The following is a 23,138-nucleotide window of genomic DNA, read 5'->3' on the forward strand; positions in this document are numbered from 1 at the left end:
ACTTATGTAATCAGTCGATATTTGTTAGTTACATTTTACAAAGCATTAAACCCAGATTGTTTTCATGTTGTTATCATTTTGTAAATCGTTTAAGATAAAAACTTCTAACGGTTATTGTATGGTTTGATATACCAAGACTGACTGTTGGATTCAACTTATATGGTGAATGATACTAATTTTATACTTTTGAAATAATGATATGCTTGACCGAGATGTGTTGTAGCCATTCAAGTTTTTTTTCTGTAGGCTACACAGCGAACCTGTGTAATTCGTACAGCACGCTGCCATACACCCGGGCCAGGAGTATATTTAACACGGCAGACCAAACCCCATCAAACCCCATATGTGACGATAAACTCGTTCCGGGCTGGTATGCCATGGAGTATTTTGCGTCCATTCCTACGTCCTGTCCAGCTTCCTTTAGTTGTGGAACCCTCCTCCCTGTATGGATAAATGGCAGTAACCCGGGCACGACTGATGGACCCGTCACTATGCAGGCTTGTGTAAACTCGGGAGTCGCTACGTCCTGCTGCTCGTCAGTATTCGACATCGGAGTCAGGAACTGTGGCTCGTTTTTCATATATTTCCTCAGACCAACCCCTGGATGTCCGGTAGCTTACTGCTCAGGTGGGTCAGTTGGAAAAATAGTTTACCATATCCAGGAACGGTGCATGGGTTGGGTGTTGGTGTTGGTAACATTGGAATTTTAATAGCGATTCTGAACTGTTTCTATGCACGATCGGTGCAATCAGAGACCTATATACTATATATAGGTCTCTGGTGAAATCGAACAAAAGGTAACACAGTTTATTTGTTTTAGTTATACATATCACAGGTTTATTTGTTTTAGTTATACATATCACAGGTTTATTTGTTTTAGTTATACATATCACAGGTTTATTTGTTTTAGTTATACATATCACAGGTTTATTTGTTTTAGTTATACATATCACAGGTTTATTTGTTTTAGTTATACAATATCACAGGTTTATTTGTTTTAGTTATATATATCACAAGTTTATTTGTTTTAGTTATACAATATCACAAATCAATGCTAATGTTTTTCAATGGATAACATACACAAAAGAGGTGTACGAGATATCAGACGATTCGACAAATGGATTCGGTTTCGGCTTTTAATCTGCAGCAACAAATTTGGAAGAGGCAGAGCCCATGGAACTATCACAATGATTAAAGAGTGACTTAATTCGGCATGTCTCTCCCTTTATATCCATTACTCAGGAAACATCGCAGTAATGCTCTTTATTGTTTTCTTACATTTGATTTGTTATTCCTTAGCATTGTTGTTCAATTGTTAGTCTAAATTGTACATTATAGACACCAGTGTGTTCTCATTGTCGTAGCTATGTTGTCAATAATCCTATCATGTTGAGAAACGAACGACGACCGGTGTAAAACTACTAGTTGGTGGGTGTCGACTTCTGATTTACCATTTGTTTTCCAGTCCATATCGGTAATTAAGAGGTGAAGGAAGAGATTAAGAGGTGAAGGAAGAGATTGTGACAGAGCATTCTATAGAACTTTACATAGTAAATACAAGGAAATAGATCACCCCCCCCCCCCCCCCCCCTTTTTTTTTTGCATAATATTACACAAATGTCTAGATTTTGGATCAAGAATCGCTGAAAACAGTTCTAATGTTCAGCTAGGAAACATATTAAATTCATGACTTTACTAATGTTTATCAATATTAATGTTTATCACAGATTTTAAAGAATTGCGCAGCACTACAGTCGGTACAACTCTCACAACAGCCGGAAGTACTCTGTCCAGTGGTCGTACACAAGGCACGCCGCAATCCACCGCGGCCACAAAACCACCCACAAAACCGTCCACTGTCGGACCACACTGGATCACCTTCCCACATTAAACAGGTATTGACTACTTATTGAAAAAATATCACTTTTCATTTACTGTTAAAAGACACCATAAAAAGAGGGATGGAATTTATTTGTCAAATCAAGCAGCTTTAGTGTCTTGAACTAACCATTTATAAGTTTATATATGTATCGATACGTAACGATAAAGGAATTGTTAACGGATATTGTATGTTTATATGCACATAGGTTAATATATGTATCAATATGTAACGATATAAGGATTGTTAACTGAAATTGTATTATATATATAACGATATAGGTATAGTTAACTGATATTGTATAATATATATAACGATATAGGTATAGTTAACTGATATTGTATAATATATATAACGATATAGGTATAATTAACTGATATTGTATAATATATATAACGATATAGGTATAGTGAACTGATATTGTATAATATATATAACGATATAGGTATAGTTAACTGATATTGTATAATATATATAACGATATAGGTATAGTTAACTGATATAGTATAATATATATAACGATATAGGTATAGTTAACTGATATAGTATAATATATATAACGATATAGGTATAGTTAACTGATATTGTATAATATATATAACGATATAGGTATAGTTAACCGATATTGCATAATATATATAACGATATATGGATTATCAGCTGATATTATATAATATATGTATCGATATATGGATTATCAGCTGATATTATATAATATATGTAGCGATATAGGGATTGTTAACTGATATAGTATAATATATATAACGATATAGGTATAGTTAACTGATATTGTATAATATATATATCGATATAAGAATTGTTAACTGATATTGTATAATATATATATCGATATGACCCAACAATGTCTAAACTTTCCCTTCATGTCTACACTGTCGATATCGTGGTATGGAATGGTCTTTTAAAGATGGCGGACCAGGATGAGTGAAGAAGGTAGGTCTTAACTTCGTGCTACCAGATCAGTTGTTTGTAGACAAGTATGATAAGTACCCGTGCTAAACTCAGAAAAAGGCCAATTACAAATTATATTATTTTGTTTTTGTAGATCAGATTCAAAATACTTGTAAATCCATCGTGAGGTTGGACGAGTTGTTGAAATCGTAATCGAGGCGGAACCTGCCGTGATAATTTGCCGATATCGAATTATCTAAAGGGTTAAATGTCTCTCTACCTTGTCAGAACTACTCCTAAATGAGATATGATAGCATGCCATATACTTTTTATGTCCACAGCCTTTAATTTTTTTTCAAAATCAAGAGATAAACTAATTGTTTATGTAAGGATTGGTTATAAAAGTAATGATTTGGAGAAAAAAATGCTATGAATCAAGTCATCTAGTTATGAATTGGTCCCAAAACAACTGTATATGTAATGTTCTAACTAAAGTATAATGGATTGAAATGATAGTTGCAAATGATGGTATTGACCCTTTCTTTTACAGATATTTTATCTAAAAGAACAATTATGGCAGACTTTTGTTGCTATTGTTGCAATTTCTAGGAGGAAAATTGCAAATAGCTATTAGCCATAGCTGCTCCATCCACCCAACCAAAAGGCTAAATGTTAAAGTGATGCAGCTGAACATTAAGTCTTGAAAGAGAGGATATCAAACGATGGAAAGATGTGTCCATAATTTAAAATCTAAGATGATAAAAAGAAACCTGAAGCCTATCAGTTATTAGTTGTTTTGGGACCAATCCATGACCAGATGACTTGATTTTTTGCGACCAATCTGTCGCACATTTTTTCCAAAACATGGATATTAATTTAAAACGTTCGGACCAATCCCTAACAATTTGTTTATCTCTTGATTTCGAAAAAAGTAAAGGCCTGTGAACATAAACATTACATCACATGCTATCTTATCTCATTTGTGAGTGTAATTTGATATCGAGAAATTATCACGGCAGATTCCGCCTCGATTACAATTTCAAAAACTCTTCCAACTTCACGATGAATTCACAAGTATTTGGAACTGAAAAATCGAAAACACGATAAAATAATTTGAAGTTGGCCTTTTCCTGAGTTCAGCACGATACTTGTCATGGTCACATTTTGTGTACCAACAACTGATCTGGTAGCACTACCTTCATCGCTCATCATAGTCTGCCATCTTGAAAAGACCATTCCATACCACGTTATCGACAGTGGTATTAATCTCATCACTTTCCTCTATTATTAGTTGCTAGTGATTATACTGCCATTTCCATTTAACTTTGGTCATTTTCTAGTTTAATTTCAAATTAAGGGAGGTAAATATTCCAGTATCGTTTGTACTCGAAATGCCATTACTTTGACCGCTATAATAAAATAGAAATAATAGTTCTCATTACATTTAGGATAAGCTATTTATATCATATCTATTATTAGGTACATAATTATCTACACATATTTTTACAATGTACATTATTGAATTCTTAAATATAAAATAATCTAATACAATTTTACAACGGCATATAAAAGGATATCACCATTACACAGCTTATTTATACATAGAGGACTCTTAGTAACTGCAAATATAATTTTGTTTCAGATTTTGCAGAACACAAGAACATTTTATCATCAAATAAATGATAATTATTGATGAGCGTTTAGTGTTGTTTATCTATTTTCTCAGTATTAACATTTCTTGGTGCAGCCCTTAGATACCCGGTCAGTCTGTTACAGTATTAGGGAGTCAATCACCAAGCGACGTGCCCTTAGATACCCTGTCAGTTTATTACAGTATTAGGGAGCCAATCACCAAGTGACGTCCAATTCGTACAGCCCTTAGATACCTGGTCAGTCTGTTCCAGTATTTGGGAGCCAATCACCAAGTGACGTGCCCTTAGATACCTGGTCAGTCTGTTACAGTATTAGGGAGCCAATCACCAAGTGACATCCAATTCGTACAGCCCTTAGATACCCGGTCAGTCTGTTCCAGTATTTGGGAGCCAATCACCAAGTGACATCCAATTCGTACAGGCCTTAGATACCCGGTCAGTCTGTTACAGTATTAGGGAGCCAATCACCAAGTGACGTGCCCTTAGATACCCGTCAGTCTGTTACAGTATTAGGGAGCCAATCATCAAGTGACGTGCCCTTAGATACCCGATCAGTCTGTTACAGTATTAGGGAGCCAATCACCAAGTGACGTCCAATTCGTACAGGCCTTAGATACCCGGTCAGTCTGTTACAGTATTAGGGAGTCAATCACCAAGCGACGTGCCCTTAGATACCCTGTCAGTTTATTACAGTATTAGGGAGCCAATCACCAAGTGACGTCCAATTCGTACAGCCCTTAGATACCTGGTCAGTCTGTTCCAGTATTTGGGAGCCAATCACCAAGTGACGTGCCCTTAGATACCTGGTCAGTCTGTTACAGTATTAGGGAGCCAATCACCAAGTGACGTCCAATTCGTACAGGCCTTAGATACCCGATCAGTCTGTTCCAGTATTTGGGAGCCAATCACCAAGTGACGTCCAATTCGTACAGGCCTTAGATACCCGGTCAGTCTGTTACAGTATTAGGGAGCCAATCACCAAGTGACGTGCCCTTAGATACCCGGTCAGTCTGTTACAGTATTAGGGAGCCAATCACCAAGTGACGTCCAATTCGTACAGGCCTTAGATACCCGGTCAGTCTGTTACAGTATTAGGGAGCCAATCAGCAAGTGACGTGCCCTTAGATACCCTGTCAGTCTGTTACAGTATTAGGGAGCCAATCACCAAGTGACGTGCCCTTAGATACCTGGTCAGTCTGTTACAGTATTTGGGAGCCAATCACCAAGTGACGTGCCCTTAGATACCCGGTCAGTCTGTTACAGTATTTGGGAGCCAATCACCAAGTGACGTCCAATTCGTACAGTCCTTAGATACCCGGTCAGTCTGTTACAGTATTAGGGAGCCAATCACCAAGTGACGCGCTCTTAGATACCCGGTCAGTCTGTTACAGTATTTGGGAGCCAATCACCAAGTGACGTCCAATTCGTACAGCCCTTAGATACCCGATCAGTCTGTTACAGTATTAGGGAGCCAATCACCAAGTGACGTCCAATTCGTACAGTCTTTAGATAACCAGGCAATCTGTAACAATATTAGGAAGTAAATCCCAAAAACTGCATATTTAACCCCTGCGACTTCCTGAGTCTGTCTTTCATCCAATTATCTAACTGACCCACTCTACAAGTCATTTAAAAGACTTTAAACATATATCTGTGTGGCCTTGAGGATGAGTCAAGGTCATTAATTTTACAAACTTGATAGCCATTAATTCATTCAAGCATGTAACTGGCTAAAGATCATCCCCCTAGGCCTCTTCATTGTTTAGAGGAAGGTGTTTTAAAAAAGATAACAACATATTTGAACATTATCTGATTTTCACTGATATCGTTTTATCCATTTGTAATTAATTATTCAATTTTTCTTCCCACCTCTGTTATGTATCAAGAGTTCTCCATACATACACTTCAACTATTCTTTATCAAGTCTCACAACACTAGTCAGTATTGGCCGATCTGGATGCTTACATCCAGTAAACCCAAGCTTTACTTTGGAGTAAAATTCCTGTATGTTGGCATCTGTGGCAAAAAACTGTGCCTGATATTCAGAGAGATCAGAGTGTGCATTAAGGTCAGTAACATCTCTTCTCATAAACAATCGGAAATTCATGTACAGCCATATCATAATCACTGTTGAGACACTGTCAGTTTTTTTGAAGAGATGTAAAGGTATTATTTTTTTTAAAAGAACATCGTTTTTACAGTCATACAAACAGACAGACAGCTGCTTGGGTGTACAACCAAACGCTGGTATGGGTAGACCAGAATGATCATTGTTTGAGTTGACCTGAGCAAAGGCATTTGTGATTGTTTCTGCGATTAACTGACTGGTACCGGACTTTTGTTTATCATGCACACAGCCTTCTTCTGCTTCGTCTTCCTGATCTGCTGTAGATTCACCCACATCCAAAATTGCCACAGGGAGGTTTTCTTTTATAATCATATCGACGAACCCATGCCAGGTAGAATAAACTCCTGTATAAGAAAATAAAAGTCTAATTAAATTCAAGTATCAATGGAAAATGTCACATAACAAGAGGCACATGGGCCTGAATGGTCACCTAAGTTTTGAAATATTTCAGTTAATCTAACTAATTGACCCTTTTTGGCCCCTGCCCATCAGGCAAGGGGTTAATCAGGGCCAACAAGTGCATACCATCAAGCTGTCATTCCATGTTGATGATGTTAACAAAGTTAGAATGAATTCCCAAAGAAATTAAACAAATCACAGTCAAAAATGTGATTTCCCTATATAAATTCTAAAGTAAAGTTCACCCCCTACCCAGGGGCAAACGTGAGACCCCAGGTTAATGAAATTCACAATTTCGGTAAAAGCACCTTAAGGCCATTCTGTACCATCTATGAAGAGTATTACCAAAGCTGGGTCTGAGAAGGAGGTTTTTTTTTTTAATTTCAGTCAATTTGCCCCCTTTTCCCCCACCACTCTATCTGGAGATTCTAGTAACCATTTAATTCATAATTAAGTTGACATTTGGAATGGAGGTGTTTGACAAAATTTCACTGAAACTGGTTCAAAGGTTTCTAAGAAGGCAAAAATGTAAATTGTACATGGATGGACAGTGCATGACCATGAACAAACAGGCTATTAGAATAGGTCACTTAAAGCTACTAGTAACCGAAAAAAATGTTCAAATTGATGATACATTGTATGTCAACTAGCATCAAGTTAGCATGTGGAGGTAATTTTGACAAGAAGTCCTACACCTATTACCAAGCAAACCCAAACTAAGCATGTCTTAAAGCTGACCAGTAAGTAATTATGTTACACTTTCAACAAGAGGTCCAGAGAATCTGTACTGCTCATGAGTATGTAACAATCATATATTCTAACAAATATTTAAACAAGATATTCTAATCCTACTCCAACAATTGGGTTAACATATATTTACCGTATTTGACCTAATAAGGGCGCAGGGCGCGGGTAATTGACAGTGGGGGCGCCCTTATTAAGATTAGTTATTCTGAAGTTTTATGAAACAGACTATACCTTATAGCAGAATACCCAAGGCTGTGGAAACGGTAAAATATTCAGTCATAAAAATATTCCAGATGAAGATATCTATTCATTATCATATATTAAGCTTAAACATCACTTGAATATTCCTGTAAACTTGTAAACCAGCCAGCTGATCTTTAGACCAGAGAATGTGTGTTCCACCATTTATGTTCAAATGGAACTCTTTTGTGTTCTTTTTATAGACACAGGTGATTTCCCAGATCATATCAGACATCGTTTTCTTCGACCTAATAATTGATTTACAATGTCTTTCACTAGCTTTCTGTTCTGAACAAAAGTTATTTATCAACGAGAATGAAGTCTTTAACTTTATCTTCAAATAAAGATGGTAAGTTATTATTTGTATGGGTGTTTAGTTTCAGGTGCTCTTTGCACTGACATGTCATCTGTAGGAATAGACAAAATGTGGCGAAAAACTTGTGTTCCAGTTACTTAATTTGCTAAAGAAAATTGAACACATAAAGTAGCAAAACTTTTCACATGAATTATTACTTTTGAACACCATTTTGACACTCAGTCAAAGGGCAGGCGCCATTATTAGGTCAAATACGGTACTCTAGGCCTTGAACTTGAAATGCTTTGTGAAGCATTGTACATATTCAATTCTATTTTTCAAACAGTGTTAAAAATAATCACACTAAAGAAAATAAACTCATGTATTAAGATCATAATAATTTGGAATTTTAAATTTTCGCTACATCACAGCAACATAGCCGTCTCAAAGCAGTTTACAAATTATTATGCATGGTTATTTGGCCTTTAGCAGCCAGCCTGCGTCTTTCTCAACTCCCTCGGAGCATACAGGCGTAACCGACAATTTGGCGCAGATACAGGTAGCTTACACACTGCCCATCCCGGGACTCGAACAACCCTTCAGTCATGTTGCCATATATATATATGCGTCCTATCATTACACCAGTGACTACCATGCCTCCATTTGAAAAATATGCATTCAGTACAAATATTCTTTAATAATCTAATAACTATCAAACATTCAGTTACTACTTGTCATTTTCAATAGCTTGCACGAAATTTTACACTGTTGAATAACATACCGGTAATCTATTTTCAGTAACATCCAGTCAATCATCATATTTTCAGCTTTTTTGACACTATTTTAGCCAAGAAGAAAGTGTAAAAAATCATGACTTAATAATGTGCCTTATTTCAAATTTGACTATGGTTTCTCATACATTACAGTTTTTTAAGTTATTCAGAATGGTTAAGGTATTATTATGTATTCTATTTACAGCTACGGTCATTTAAGTATTGTCTCTGTGTGTTTTCTGCAAGCATTTATACCGGTATGTGTTTTCCTGACGAATCTAGTAACCTTGGATAATATTAAGTGAAAAATGACTAGGGTCGGTATACCCAAAACACGTAATTTTTTTCAGACTATATACTCATTCTGGACCACTTCCCTGACCTGGTTATAAAGAAATAAGAGATATATAAAGGCTTGTTTTTTTTCCCCAGAAAAGCTGGGGATGTTAAAATTCCTACCAATTCCTGTATTTCCTCTTCTAATCTCTTTTCCACAACCACAGCCACAAATGGAGTCTTCTTTTCTCACAATATGGTTATTAATAATGCAGTTTTCGTCACTGAGTGGTCCGAACAAGTGGGCATTTAAAACCATAGCTGATTCCTTTAAATCACTACAGCTGAGTAGCACCTTCTCAAGACATTTTTGGTGATGGGCAAAATCTGAAAAAAAAATCATAACATGAAGTAGAGAGTTCCAGATGGGTATAGTGTTTGGAAAGAAACTGTATTTGTAGTAGTCTGTAGATGGTGAGGATTGCTGATATTGAAAGGGGTGCATGGAAGAGCGTGTATATTTGGCTAGGGGTTTCATGTATGGTGTTGCATCTATTGCCACTAGTTGGTTATGTATTTTATATAGAGCATAGATAGTCTGATGTTTCTGCGTTTTTCCAGTGTGTCCAGATTAAGATGTTCTAACATCGAAGACACACTGGATGTATTGTGGTGTCAGTCTGTGACGTATCGAGCAGATCTTCTTTGGACTCGTTCTAAAATGTTTATATTCTTGTTGGTATGTGGTGACCATATTCAAGGTTAGATCGTACAAAGGCCTTATATGCAGTACATTTTGTTTTTTCATTATTTATTTTTAAATTGCGGCGGAGAAACCCTAGCATTCTGTTAGACTTTGATGTTATGTTGTCAATATGTCTGTCCCAGGTCATGTTTTGGGTTAATGATACCCCCAGATATTTAGCATGTTTGACATTTTCCAGGGTGTGGCCTTTCAGCATGTATGAAGATATAATTGGAGACCGGGATCTAGTGATAGATAGTGAAACACACTTATCCGGATGAAATTCCATACCCCATGTTTTTTCCCAGATTGATAATTTATGAAGGTCTCTCTGTAGAGCATCATTACACACATTTAAACTTAGGCATGATTTTGCAGCTAAGAAAACATAACTTCGGTAAAAATAATCACAAAGTTCTGTAACACAAACTCATTGTGGTATAGAATATTTGTAGCAAGTTTCATATTAATTTCTAAATCTGTTGATAAATAAAACGTAAGATGATGACAAATAATCTTACCTGAGCAAATATACAATGTCGTTATGCCAATAGTTGAAACATGAGCCAAAAACTGAGACTTTACTCGTAATATATGTTAAACATAATTGCTTCCAGTTGCATTGTCCAAAATCTTAGCGAAATTGAATAAAAACTAGAAATATTATTGCATTGATTTCCTGAAATTATGCTCATTAGGCCTACCATTCAGATATGCCTCCAATAATCTGAATGCTGCGGATTCGTCATCGTGTACAAGTTTAATTCTTTTGGTACAATGGTCTTGGTCTTGATCTTGATTTCTCTTCATGCGTATGAGTTGATGTAACTTCTCGACATCCCAAACGTGCTTGAACTTCAGTAGATTTGTTCGTTGATTTGGATAATCGTATAATGAGCTTAACTGTTCTTGAGTGGTTACAACAGCTGATTTGAATGGATCCCCTCCGATCGGATTACAAAATACTATGCGTAATGTCATCATTTCGACAGACTCAACATTCTTCTCTAGCAGTTCTTGTAACCCATCCTCAGCATCATTAGCAACATCTTTAGCCATTGCCGCCATTACGTTTAAGCAACTCGATCAACCAAACGCTTCTGAAATATTCGTAGATTATTCGTATCCAAAGAAGCGTCTGGTTGACTGAGACGATAAAGTGAAACGAAGGGAAGTAACTCTTAGAAAAAACAGAATGCTGTGCTCGCTGGTTGACATATTGGTATCTAATATGTCCCTCTAATACGTATACCTGCAGAATGTCCTTAGAGCTCGAAGTTTCCTTGTCTCTACCCGAGAAAATGGCATCAAGCCAACTGAGCCTTAATGACTACATAGGATCAAAAGAAGAGACAATCGCTAAGCGATATTTGAAAATGATTACCACTGAAAATGATTTCCCCCCTCATGGAACGTGTGGATTCTACAATTTAATTATAAAAACTAGTAATGCTGACCAGGGAACATGTTTCACTGATGCCATGATTAATCTTCAACTAATCGATGATTGTCGTAAGGCAGTCCGTCAACATTATGAATATGGATTTCCAAAATGTGCCCTGGTTTTCATGAAAGACATAGTGAATGTATCTATTCTAAAAGCATTTGTAGCTGATGGCATAAAAGCAATTGAGAAATACACTGACTCTCGGCAAGCTTTCTTGGCGTTGTTGAAATTCCTTTATGGTAACATTTTATTTTATTCGCAATGCTACGTATTTGATCAATTTAAAATGATTTATTTTTTTTGGCTTCTTGTCTTTTCATTTTAATATAGAACAGAAGCCTCCTATTTTACACTGTTGATTTTCTCAATACACTTTAAATGGTTTTAATCTTAATTTTTAAACACATTTTAATCATAAGTGAGGCTTTTTAATGTTATAATTTAATGCATTGAACCGTTTTTTATATAAACTAAAACTGTATTTATCCATTTTGTCTGTGTAGTATTGCTCCAAAACACCCCTGAAATAACAATTGGGCCCAATATAGTAGAGGAAAATCCTTTAATAACAATAACACATTTTAACAACTGAATGGATTTTGATCTTTAGTCTGGAGCATTATTACCTATAGTAATAGAGGATTGGGGCCCAATAGGGCTAGTCCTGAACAACCTATAGTAATAGAGGAATGGGGCCCAATAGGGCTAGTCCTGAACAACCTATAGCAATAGAGGAATGGGGCCCAATACGGCTAGTCCTGAACAACCTATAGCAATAGAGGAATGGGGCCAAATACGGCTAGTCCTGAACAACCTATAGTAATAGAGGAGTGGGGCCCAATAGGGCTAGTCCTGAACAACCTATAGTAATAGAGGAATGGGGCCCAATAGGGCTAGTCCTGAACAACCTATAGTAATAGAGGAGTGGGGCCCAATAGGGCTAGTCCTGAACAACCTATAGTAATAGAGGAGTGGGGCCCAATAGAGCTAGTCCTGAACAACCTATAGTAATAGAGGAGTGGGGCCCAATAGGGCTAGTCCTGAACAACCTATAGTAATAGAGGAGTGGGGCCCAATACGGCTAGTCCTGAACAACCTATAGTAATAGAGGAGTGGGGCCCAATAGGGCTAGTCCTGAACAACCTATAGTAATAGAGGAGTGGGGCCCAATAGAGCTAGTCCTGAACAACCTATAGTAATAGAGGAGTGGGGCCCAATAGGGCTAGTCCTGAACAACCTATAGTAATAGAGGAGTGGGGCCCAATACGGCTAGTCCTGAACAACCTATAGTAATAGGTGAGTGGGGCCCAGTAGGGCTAGTCCTGAACAACCTACATGTATAGTAATAGAGGATTGGGGCCCAATAGGGCTAGTCCTGAACAACCTATAGTAATAGAGGAATGGGGCCCAATAGGGCTAGTCCTGAACAACCTATAGTAATAGAGGAGTGGGGCCCAATAGGGCTAGTCCTGAACAACCTACATGTATAGTAATAGAGGAATGGGGCCCAATAGGGCTAGTCCTGAACAACCTATATAGTAATAGAGGAGTGGGGCCCAATAGGGCTAGTCCTGAACAACCTATAGTAATAGAGGAGTGGGGCCCGATAGGGCTAGTCCTGAACAACCTATATAGTAATAGAGGAGTGGGGCCCAATAGGGCTAGTCCTAACAACCTATAGTAATAGAGGAATGGGGCCCAATAGGGCTAGTCCTGAACAACCTATAGTAATAGACGAGTGGGGCCCAATAGAGCTAGTCCTGAACAACCTATAGTAATAGAGGAGTGGGGCCCAATAGGGCTAGTCCTGAACAACCTATAGTAATAGACGAGTGGGGCCCAATAGAGCTAGTCCTGAACAACCTATAGTAATAGACGAGTGGGGCCCAATAGAGCTAGTCCTGAACAACCTATAGTAATAGACGAGTGGGGCCCAATAGAGCTAGTCCTGAACAACCTATAGTAATAGAGGAGTGGGGCCCAATAGGGCTAGTCCTGAACAACCTATAGTAATAGAGGAGTGGGGCCCAATACGGCTAGTCCTGAACAACCTATAGTAATAGGTGAGTGGGGCCCAGTAGGGCTAGTCCTGAACAACCTATAGTAATAGAGGAGTGGGGCCCAATAGGGCTAGTCCTAACAACCTATAGTAATAGAGGAATGGGGCCCAATAGGGCTAGTCCTGAACAACCTATAGTAATAGAGGAGTGGGGCCCAATAGAGCTAGTCCTGAACAACCTATAGTAATAGAGGAGTGGGGCCCAATAGGGCTAGTCCTGAACAACCTATAGTAATAGAGGAGTGGGGCCCAATACGGCTAGTCCTGAACAACCTATAGTAATAGGTGAGTGGGGCCCAGTAGGGCTAGTCCTGAACAACCTATAGTAATAGAGGAGTGGGGCCCAATAGAGCTAGTCCTGAACAACCTATAGTAATAGAGGAGTGGGGCCCAATACGGCTAGTCCTGAACAACCTATAGTAATAGGTGAGTGGGGCCCAGTAGGGCTAGTCCTGAACAACCTATAGTAATAGAGGAATGAGGCCCAATAGGGCTAGTCCTGGACAACCTATAGTAATAGAGGAATGGAGCCCAATAGGGCTAGTCCTGAACAACCTATAGTAATAGAGGAGTGGGGCCCAATAGGGCTAGTCCTGAACAACCTATAGTAATAGAGGAATGAGGCCCAATAGAGATAGCCCTGAACAACCTATAGTAATAGAGGAATGGGGCCCAAAAGGGCTAGTCCTGAACAACCTATAGTAATAGAGGAATGGGGCCCAATAGGGCTAGTCCTGAACAACTTATAGTAATAGAGGAGTGGGGCCCAATAGGGCTAGTCCTGAACAACCTATAGCAATAGAGGAATGGGGCCCAATAGGGCTAGTCCTGAACAACCTATAGTAATAGGTGAGTGAGGCTCCATAGGAATAGTCCTGAACAACCTATAGTAATAGAGGAATGGGGCCCAATAGGGCTAGTCCTGAACAACCTATAGTAATAGAGGAATGGGGCCCAATAGGGGTAGTCCTGAACAACCTATAGTAATAGAGGAGTGGGGCCCAATAGGGTAAGTCCTGAACAACCTATAGAAATAGAGGAGTGAGGCTCCATAGGGATAGTCCTGAACAAACTATAGTAATAGAGGAGTGGGGCCCAATAGGGGTAGTCCTGAACAATTAACCTTTAGTAATAGAGGAATGAGGCCCAAAAGGGGTAGTCCTGGACAACCTATAGTAATAGAGGAGTGGGGCCCAATAGGGGTAGTCCTGGACAACCTATAGTAATAGAGGAGTGGGGCCCAATAGGGCTAGTCCTGAACAACCTATAGTAATAGAGGAGTGGGGCCCAATAGGGCTAGTCCTTAACAACCTATAGTAATAGAGGAATGAGGCCCAAAAGGGCTAGTCCTGAACAACCTATAGTAATAGAGGAATGAGGCCCAATAGGGCTAGTCCTGGACAACCTATAGTAATAGAGGAATGAGGCCCAAAAGGGCTAGTCCTGAACGACCTATAGTAATAGAGGAATGAGGCCCAATAGGGCTAGTCCTGGACAACCTATAAAAATAGAGGAATGAGGCCCAAAAGGGCTAGTCCTGAACAACCTATAGTAATAGGTGAGTGGGGCCCAATAGGGGTAGTCCTGAACAATTAACCTTTAGTAATAGAGGAATGAGGCCCAAAAGGGCTAGTCCTGGACAACCTATAGTAATAGAGGAATGAGGCCCAAAAGGGCTAGTCCTGGACAACCTATAGTAATAGAGGAATGAGGCCCAATAGGGCTAGTCCTGAACAATTAACCTTTAGTAATAGAGGAATAGGGCCCAATAGGGCTAGTCCTAACAACCTATAGTAATAGGTGAGTGGGGCCCAGTAGGGCTAGTCCTGAACAACCTATAGTAATAGAGGAATGGGGCCCAATAGGGGTAGTCCTGAACAACCTATAGTAATAGATGAGTGGGGCCCAATAGGGCTAGTCCTGAACAACCTATATAGTAATACAGGAATGGGGGCCAATAGGGGTAGTCCTGAACAACCTATAGTAATAGGTGAGTGGGGCCCAATAGAGCTAGTCCTGAACAACCTATAGTAATAGGTGAGTGAGGCTCCATAGGGATAGTCCTGAACAACCTATAGTAATAGAGGAGTGGGGCCCAATAGGGCTAGTCCTGAACAACCTATAGTAATAGAGGAATGGGGCCCAATAGGGCTAGTCCTGAACAACCTATAGTAATAGCATTTGACCTGGAGTGTTATTGGTTATAAGAGATCAAATGGTTGCTTCTCAGGGGTGAGAGGGATGAGACCCAATAGTGGGATATATTACTAGGAGAGATTATAAATTGGTATTAGTGGGTGTTTATGTCTGGTGCTTTTCAACTGAATATGCTTTAAATAGTTAATGGAAGATGTTGACTGTCATGCATGGTACTGAGAGACAGAATCTTTAGTTCAGAATGTTAAATAGTGCTGGATCTAACAAGTTTGTTCCACTGCAAGTTATGCATGCATACACACACATTACATTTTATAAAAAAAAATATTTAAAAATCAAAAAAGAGAATCAGAAAGTAACACTGTCATATGTGTTTTTAGTAACTTTTTGCCACAAGCCTTAGTTGACACTAATAAACTCCCTGTTCCAACATAATTCAAGCAGTTATGATGTAGCTCATCTGTACTGGTGTAATAAGGAAAATAAGGAGTACAGCTGTTTCAGGATTACCTCCCATCTGAGCTAGCTAATTTTAATTTTAATACTTATTATGATATTTTTTTTTCAGATAAAGGAAGACATGAACAGTCAATTAAGAAACTTATCACAAGTAATTCTACAGCTGGAAATAAAAAGACAAATATAATGGATGCATTGGCCCATCACCTCTTTTCCCAGTTGATACCAGACAAGAAGTATGGGGTTGATAAATATGCAAACAATGTTCCCAGAGAGTGTGGCTGTGGCTGTCAGGCACAGATTTGTGAAGGAAACACGTCAATGGGTAAGATAGAATATGTTGCTTTTATCAGTGTATATGGCCGTTGAAAATATAAACAACTTCTTCCAAATAACTAAAAATACTAGGATGACGACATTTGTCCTATAACTACCTTGCTTACTGTTGACAGGGACATATACTTATTATACGTCCCTGCTGTTGATCATGATCAGTATATGATCTTCTACTACGAAATCCAGGAGAAAGTTGTAAATTCAGATTTTAAGCAGAAAAATATTTGACATGCACACAGTGGTATTTTATTTTTGGTATTTCATTTTAAACCATGTAGCTTTTCTCCAATTGCTAAGCTTTGTTTAGGTTTAGTTTTTTGAAAAATGTTTGTCACTTTAAAAAATTAAAAAATAAATATGTAACCATGAAAGCAATGATATCCTATTACATGTGGGTGTAGTGTTCATTGTTCATCAACTTGATTGGCTGGAGGGATTTTGCCTTAATTTAATTTATCATCTATTTTATAACTAGGAGTTTGAACAGGGCTCCCATGGGGACAGATAGGCAGGGCTGATAGGGAAAATATAGGTAAATCCTTAAGGTCATTAGTTACAGGTAAAAGGATTTGAACCTATTTTGTTCAGGAGTATCCCTGTATAGAAGAGGAATGTGCTTTGTTACATTATCAGTTCAATGTTGTGGAGTTTTTAAATCTTGAGAGAAAGCATCAGTATCTTTGTTTTGTATAACGTATCTGAAGTCTGTAAACAGTAAACATGTTGAGCCCACCATCATCAGATGGCAGCATGTTACGAACCTGTGTAGTGGTTGACCTTTTACTGTTACAAAAATGTGCAGTAGTTGACCCTTTAATGTTACAAATGTGGGTAACACTTGACCTTTCAATGTTAGAAACATGTGCAGTAGTTGACCTTTGACAAACGTGTAGTGGTCGACCTTTGACAAACGTGTAGTGGTTGACCTTAGACAAACATGTGTAGTGGTTGACCTTTGACAAACATGTGTAGTGGTTCTAGTTACTGTCTGTGTTACCTATGTGATGTACGTACCTGAGTGAGGTTTACGGTTCTAGTTACTGTCTGTGTTACCTATGTGACGTACGTACCTGAGTGAGGTTTATGGTTCTAGTTACTGTCTGTGTTACCTATGTGACGTACGTACCTGAGTGAGGTTTACGGTTCTAGTTACTGTCTGTTACCTATGTGACGTACGTACCTGAGTGAGGCTTACGGTTCTAGTTACTGTCTGTGTTACCTATGTGACGTACGTACCTGAGTGAGGTTTACGGTTCTAGTTAATGTCTGTGTTACCTATGTGACGTACGTACCTGAGTGAGGCTTACGGTTCTAGTTACTGTCTGTGTTACCTATGTGATGTACGTACCTGAGTGAGGTTTACGGTTCTAGTTACTGTCTGTGTTACCCATGTGATGTACGTACCTGAGTGAGGTTTACGGTTTTAGTTACTGTCTGTGTTACCTATGTGACGTACGTACCTGAGTGAGGCTTACGGTTCTAGTTACTGTCTGTGTTACCTATGTGACGTACATACCTGAGTGAGGCTTACGGTTCTAGTTACTGTCTGTGTTACCTATGTGATGTATACGTACGTACCTGAGTGAGGTTTACTGTTCTAGTTAATGTCTGTGTTACCTATGTGACGTACGTACCTGAGTGAGGTTTATGGTTCTAGTTACTGTCTGTGTTACCTATGTGATGTACGTACCTGAGTGAGGTTTATGGTTCTAGTTACTGTCTGTGTTACCTATGTGATGTACGTACCTGAGTGAGGTTTACGGTTCTAGTTAATGTCTGTGTTACCTATGTGACGTACGTACCTGAGTGAGGTTTATGGTTCTAGTTACTGTCTGTGTTACCTATGTGACGTAAGAACCTGAGTGAGGTTTACGGTTCTAGTTACAGTCTGTGTTACCTATGTGACGTATGCGTACGTACCTGAGTGAGGCTTACGGTTCTAGTTACTGTCTGTGTTACCTATGTGATGTACGTACCTGAGTGAGGCTTACGGTTCTAGTTACTGTCTGAGTTACCTATGTGACGTACGTACCTGAGTGAGGTTTACGGTTCTAGTTACTGTCTGTGTTACCTATGTGATGTATGCGTACGTACCTGAGTGAGGCTTACGGTTCTAGTTACTGTCTGTGTTACCTATGTGATGTACGTACCTGAGTGAGGTTTACGGTTCTAGTTACTGTCTGTGTTACCTATGTGACGTACGTACCTGAGTGAGGTTTACGGTTCTAGTTACTGTGTGTTACCTATGTGATGTACGTACCTGAGTGAGGCTTACGGTTCTAGTTACTGTCTGTGTTACCTATGTGATGTACGTACCTGAGTGAGGTTTACGGTTCTAGTTACTGTCTGTGTTACCTATGTGACGTACGTACCTGAGTGAGGTTTACGGTTCTAGTTACTGTCTGTGTTACCTATGTGATGTAGGTACCTGAGTGAGGCTTACGGTTCTAGTTACTGTCTGTGTTACCCATGTGACGTACGTACCTGAGTGAGGTTTACGGTTCTAGTTACTGTCTGTGTTACCTATGTGATGTACGTACCTGAGTGAGGTTTACGGTTCTAGTTACTGTGTGTTACCTATGTGATGTACGTACCTGAGTGAGGTTTATGGTTCTAGTTACAGTCTGTGTTACCCATGTGACGTACGTACCTGAGTGAGATTTACGGTTCTAGTTACTGTCTGTGTTACCTATGTGATGTATACGTACGTACCTGAGTGAGGTTTATGGTTCTAGTTACTGTGTGTTACCTATGTGATGTACGTACCTGAGTGAGGTTTACGGTTCTAGTTACTGTGTGTTACCTATGTGATGTACGTACCTGAGTGAGGCTTAGGTTCTAGTTACTGTCTGTGTTACCAATGTGATGTACGTACCTGAGTGAGGCTTACGGTTCTAGTTACTGTCTGTGTTACCTATGTGACGTACGTACCTGAGTGAGGTTTACGGTTCTAGTTACTGTCTGTTACCTATGTGACGTACGTACCTGAGTGAGGCTTACGGTTCTAGTTACTGTCTGTGTTACCTATGTGACGTACGTACCTGAGTGAGGTTTACGGTTCTAGTTAATGTCTGTGTTACCTATGTGACGTACGTACCTGAGTGAGGCGGTTCTAGTTACTGTCTGTGTTACCCATGTGATGTACGTACCTGAGTGAGGTTTACGGTTTTAGTTACTGTCTGTGTTACCTATGTGACGTACGTACCTGAGTGAGGCTTACGGTTCTAGTTACTGTCTGTGTTACCTATGTGATGTATACGTACGTACCTGAGTGAGGTTTACTGTTCTAGTTAATGTCTGTGTTACCTATGTGACGTACGTACCTGAGTGAAGTTTATGGTTCTAGTTACTGTCTGTGTTACCTATGTGATGTACGTACCTGAGTGAGGTTTATGGTTCTAGTTACTGTCTGTGTTACCTATGTGATGTACGTACCTGAGTGAGGTTTACGGTTCTAGTTAATGTCTGTGTTACCTATGTGACGTACGTACCTGAGTGAGGTTTATGGTTCTAGTTACTGTCTGTGTTACCTATGTGACGTACGAACCTGAGTGAGGTTTACGGTTCTAGTTACTGTCTGAGTTACCTATGTGACGTACGTACCTGAGTGAGGTTTACGGTTCTAGTTACTGTCTGTGTTACCTATGTGATGTATGCGTACGTACCTGAGTGAGGCTTACGGTTCTAGTTACTGTCTGTGTTACCTATGTGATGTACGTACCTGAGTGAGGTTTACGATTCTAGTTACTGTCTGTGTTACCTATGTGACGTACGTACCTGAGTGAGGTTTACGGTTCTAGTTACTGTGTGTTACCTATGTGATGTACGTACCTGAGTGAGGCTTACGGTTCTAGTTACTGTCTGTGTTACCTATGTGATGTACGTACCTGAGTGAGGTTTACGGTTCTAGTTACTGTCTGTGTTACCTATGTGACGTACGTACCTGAGTGAGGTTTACGGTTCTAGTTACTGTCTGTGTTACCTATGTGATGTAGGTACCTGAGTGAGGCTTACGGTTCTAGTTACTGTCTGTGTTACCCATGTGACGTACGTACCTGAGTGAGGTTTACGGTTCTAGTTACTGTCTGTGTTACCCATGTGACGTACGTACCTGAGTGAGATTTACGGTTCTAGTTACTGTCTGTGTTACCTATGTGATGTATACGTACGTACCTGAGTGAGGTTTATGGTTCTAGTTACTGTGTGTTACCTATGTGATGTACGTACCTGAGTGAGGTTTACGGTTCTAGTTACTGTGTGTTACCTATGTGATGTACGTACCTGAGTGAGGCTTACGGTTCTAGTTACTGTCTGTGTTACCCATGTGATGTACGTACCTGAGTGAGGCTTACGGTTCTAGTTACTGTCTGTGTTACCTATGTGACGTACGTACCTGAGTGAGGTTTACGGTTCTAGTTACTGTCTGTGTTACCTATGTGACGTTTGTACCTGAGTGAGGTTTACGGTTCTAGTTACTGTCTGTGTTACCTATGTGACGTTTGTACCTGAGTGAGGCTTACAGTTCTAGTTACTGTCTGTGTTACCTATGTGATGTACGTACCTGAGTGAGGTTTACGGTTCTAGTTACTGTCTGTGTTACCTATGTGACGTACGTACCTGAGTGAGGTTTACGGTTCTAGTTACTGTCTGTGCTACCTATTTGACGTACGTACCTGAGTGATTTTGACTTATTTTCAGTGTCACTGCAGTGAAATATGTCTAAATCTTTGGACAATCTTACCTAATCAATGTCAAGGTCTTGAGCTATTATTAGGCCACTTGCATGTGCTACTTCAAACTCAGGTGACAATTTGGTTTTTGTTGTTCATCATTCATTGTACATCTCCTTATGTTTAAGAACATTTTAGACTTTGGTCATGCTATTTGAGAAGTAAGTACATGTACATTTATTTTGTATGTGGATGAAAAATTGTTAAAAAGATTACTTTGACCTTCATTCCAGATCACAAAGGTCAAATTATTTTTCATGTAACCCCCATGAACTTCTACAGTTGAATTACAATGTATATCACTTCTGTATGTTGTTATGTGATAAGAACAGAAAGATGAAAACCAGCAGCTAAGTTCATAATACAATTTAATGATATATACAAAACTAAGCAAGTAACAGAGAAAATTCACAATTACAATTAAGTGGTGTATTAAATCAACACTGTTAATAACAGCTACATAACAGCTTTCCCTGAGTAATGCTTTCCTATCTGTTTCTCGAGAATTAAGAATGTTTTATGAATCTAACAATTTACAGTTCCCAAAGCAATTAATAATGCAACAGAATGTTTAAAGCTCTCCTTGACAATTGTTAACCAGTTCTGAATAACAGTTTGTCTCTTGTGGTTTTCCTACTACATTGTCAGATCTTTCAAGTACATTCTCCAAACATTTCTTTTCTAAAATTTTCTATAGTACTTCTTGTAAACATCGGCTTGTAGATAAACACTTGTAAACAAAATATTATGACACATCTCTCTTCAAGAAAATTCCAGATACAACTCTTGAGTTATTGCCCTTGAGTAAACCACTTGTACACATACATTTTACATTTCTGTAAGGGTTGTTTCCCGTTGATCAATAGTATATTTAATTATGTATTTTTCAAACAGGGTCCCAGGACACATGGCATGGCAGAGTAGATATCCTACTAAACCGCACCATTGCTGTAGCAGTTAGGGAAGAAGTCAGCAATGTTGAAAAGGATAAAGACGATGACACAGATGAAGATGGCGATATAGATGAAGATGGTGATACAGATAAAGATGGTGATATAGATGAAGATGGTGATATAGATAAAGATGGTGATATAGATGAAGATGGTGATATAGATGAAGACGATGACACAGATGAAGATGGTGATACAGATAAAGGTGAACCTCCACATAAACAGAGAAAAGTTGGTAAATGCGAATCCTGTGTTGAAGATGAAGTGACTAAGAAATATGGAAGTGTTCTCTTGGATCAAAAAGTTTTGAATGAAATCTTGGCTGAATCTATTACAAATGGATTTGCTCAAGTTAACATGAACAAGGGTACTCTATCAGACTTCTTTATTCCAACTTTTGGAGCCACATCTCATCATGTTTCAATATGTCTGTATGACTCGGTAAACGACTATTTACTACACACGAAGAATGAACTTCCGTTATGGTGTCCAGGTGATGAGATGTTAGGTCAGCTAGATACCACTACCATAGTTGTCATTTGGCTTTTCTTAAATTTTACTTTATTTACAAGGAACAAACTGCATGCTTCGTTAGATCTTGACAAGTCAGGATTACATGTACAATTAAAGGAACAACTGCAGTATTACCGAGGAGCAGAAACAGGAGGATCTCCTGTATCACAAACCTCTGTCCCGTGGCTCTGGAAGTACGTACAACCCTCACCCATATTGTGCAAAGAGTAATCAGAAAAATCCTTTGTACAGGTACTTTTGAATATAATGATGTGGTGAAACCTAAATGTTGACTTTATTTTGTTCATTTGTACATTGTATATACATGTTTCTACCACAATAGGTGGGTGTTATTCAACTCCCAAGGCATGAAATAATCATTACATCTATTGAATAACATTCAGTTTATACCACATGTACTTTTTTTAATCATATGGTTTAATG

General features: G+C 38.8%; 2 protein-coding genes and 1 long non-coding RNA gene across 3 annotated transcripts; 2 read left to right on the top strand and 1 right to left on the bottom strand.

Moving 5' to 3' along the window:
* The first annotated feature begins 244 nt into the window (after positions 1-244).
* On the top strand, positions 245-4,481 carry LOC117320617. The gene is made up of 3 exons (XR_004531088.1): positions 245-627; positions 1,728-1,895; positions 4,431-4,481. It is a non-coding gene; the product is annotated as an uncharacterized LOC117320617 (long non-coding RNA).
* A 1,760-nt stretch (positions 4,482-6,241) lies between these two features.
* Positions 6,242-11,116, bottom strand: LOC117320616. Its single transcript, XM_033875176.1, has 3 exons — positions 10,748-11,116; positions 9,482-9,685; positions 6,242-6,912 (listed from the first exon to the last, which is right to left on the bottom strand). Exons 1-3 carry the CDS (start codon positions 11,109-11,111, stop codon positions 6,350-6,352), a joined length of 1,131 nt encoding a protein of 376 aa, XP_033731067.1. The 5' UTR covers positions 11,112-11,116; the 3' UTR covers positions 6,242-6,349.
* Positions 11,117-11,205: 89 nt separating this feature from the next.
* Positions 11,206-22,371, top strand: LOC117320618 (the record flags this gene model as incomplete). The annotated part of the gene is given in 3 exon segments (XM_033875177.1): positions 11,206-11,729; positions 16,275-16,490; positions 22,126-22,371. Coding segments are annotated over 3 exon segments (889 nt in total), but the record flags the coding sequence as incomplete, so codon positions are not given.
* Between the last annotated feature and the right edge of the window lie 767 nt (positions 22,372-23,138).

The sequence above is a fragment of the Pecten maximus genome, unplaced genomic scaffold (genome assembly GCF_902652985.1).
Source record: "Pecten maximus unplaced genomic scaffold, xPecMax1.1, whole genome shotgun sequence".
NCBI classification, from domain to species: Eukaryota; Metazoa; Mollusca; class Bivalvia; order Pectinida; family Pectinidae; genus Pecten; species Pecten maximus.

Coding starts and splice junctions, on each gene's coding strand:
- LOC117320616 (XM_033875176.1), bottom strand. CDS start 11,111: ATGGCGGCAATGGCTAAAGATGTTGCTAATGATGCTGAGGATGGGTTA. Junction 9,686..10,747: donor ATTGGAGGCATATCTGAATG/GTAGGCCTAATG, acceptor TTTTTTTTTCAG/ATTTTGCCCATCACCAAAAA. Junction 6,913..9,481: donor AAGAGGAAATACAGGAATTG/GTAGGAATTTTA, acceptor TTTCTTATACAG/GAGTTTATTCTACCTGGCAT.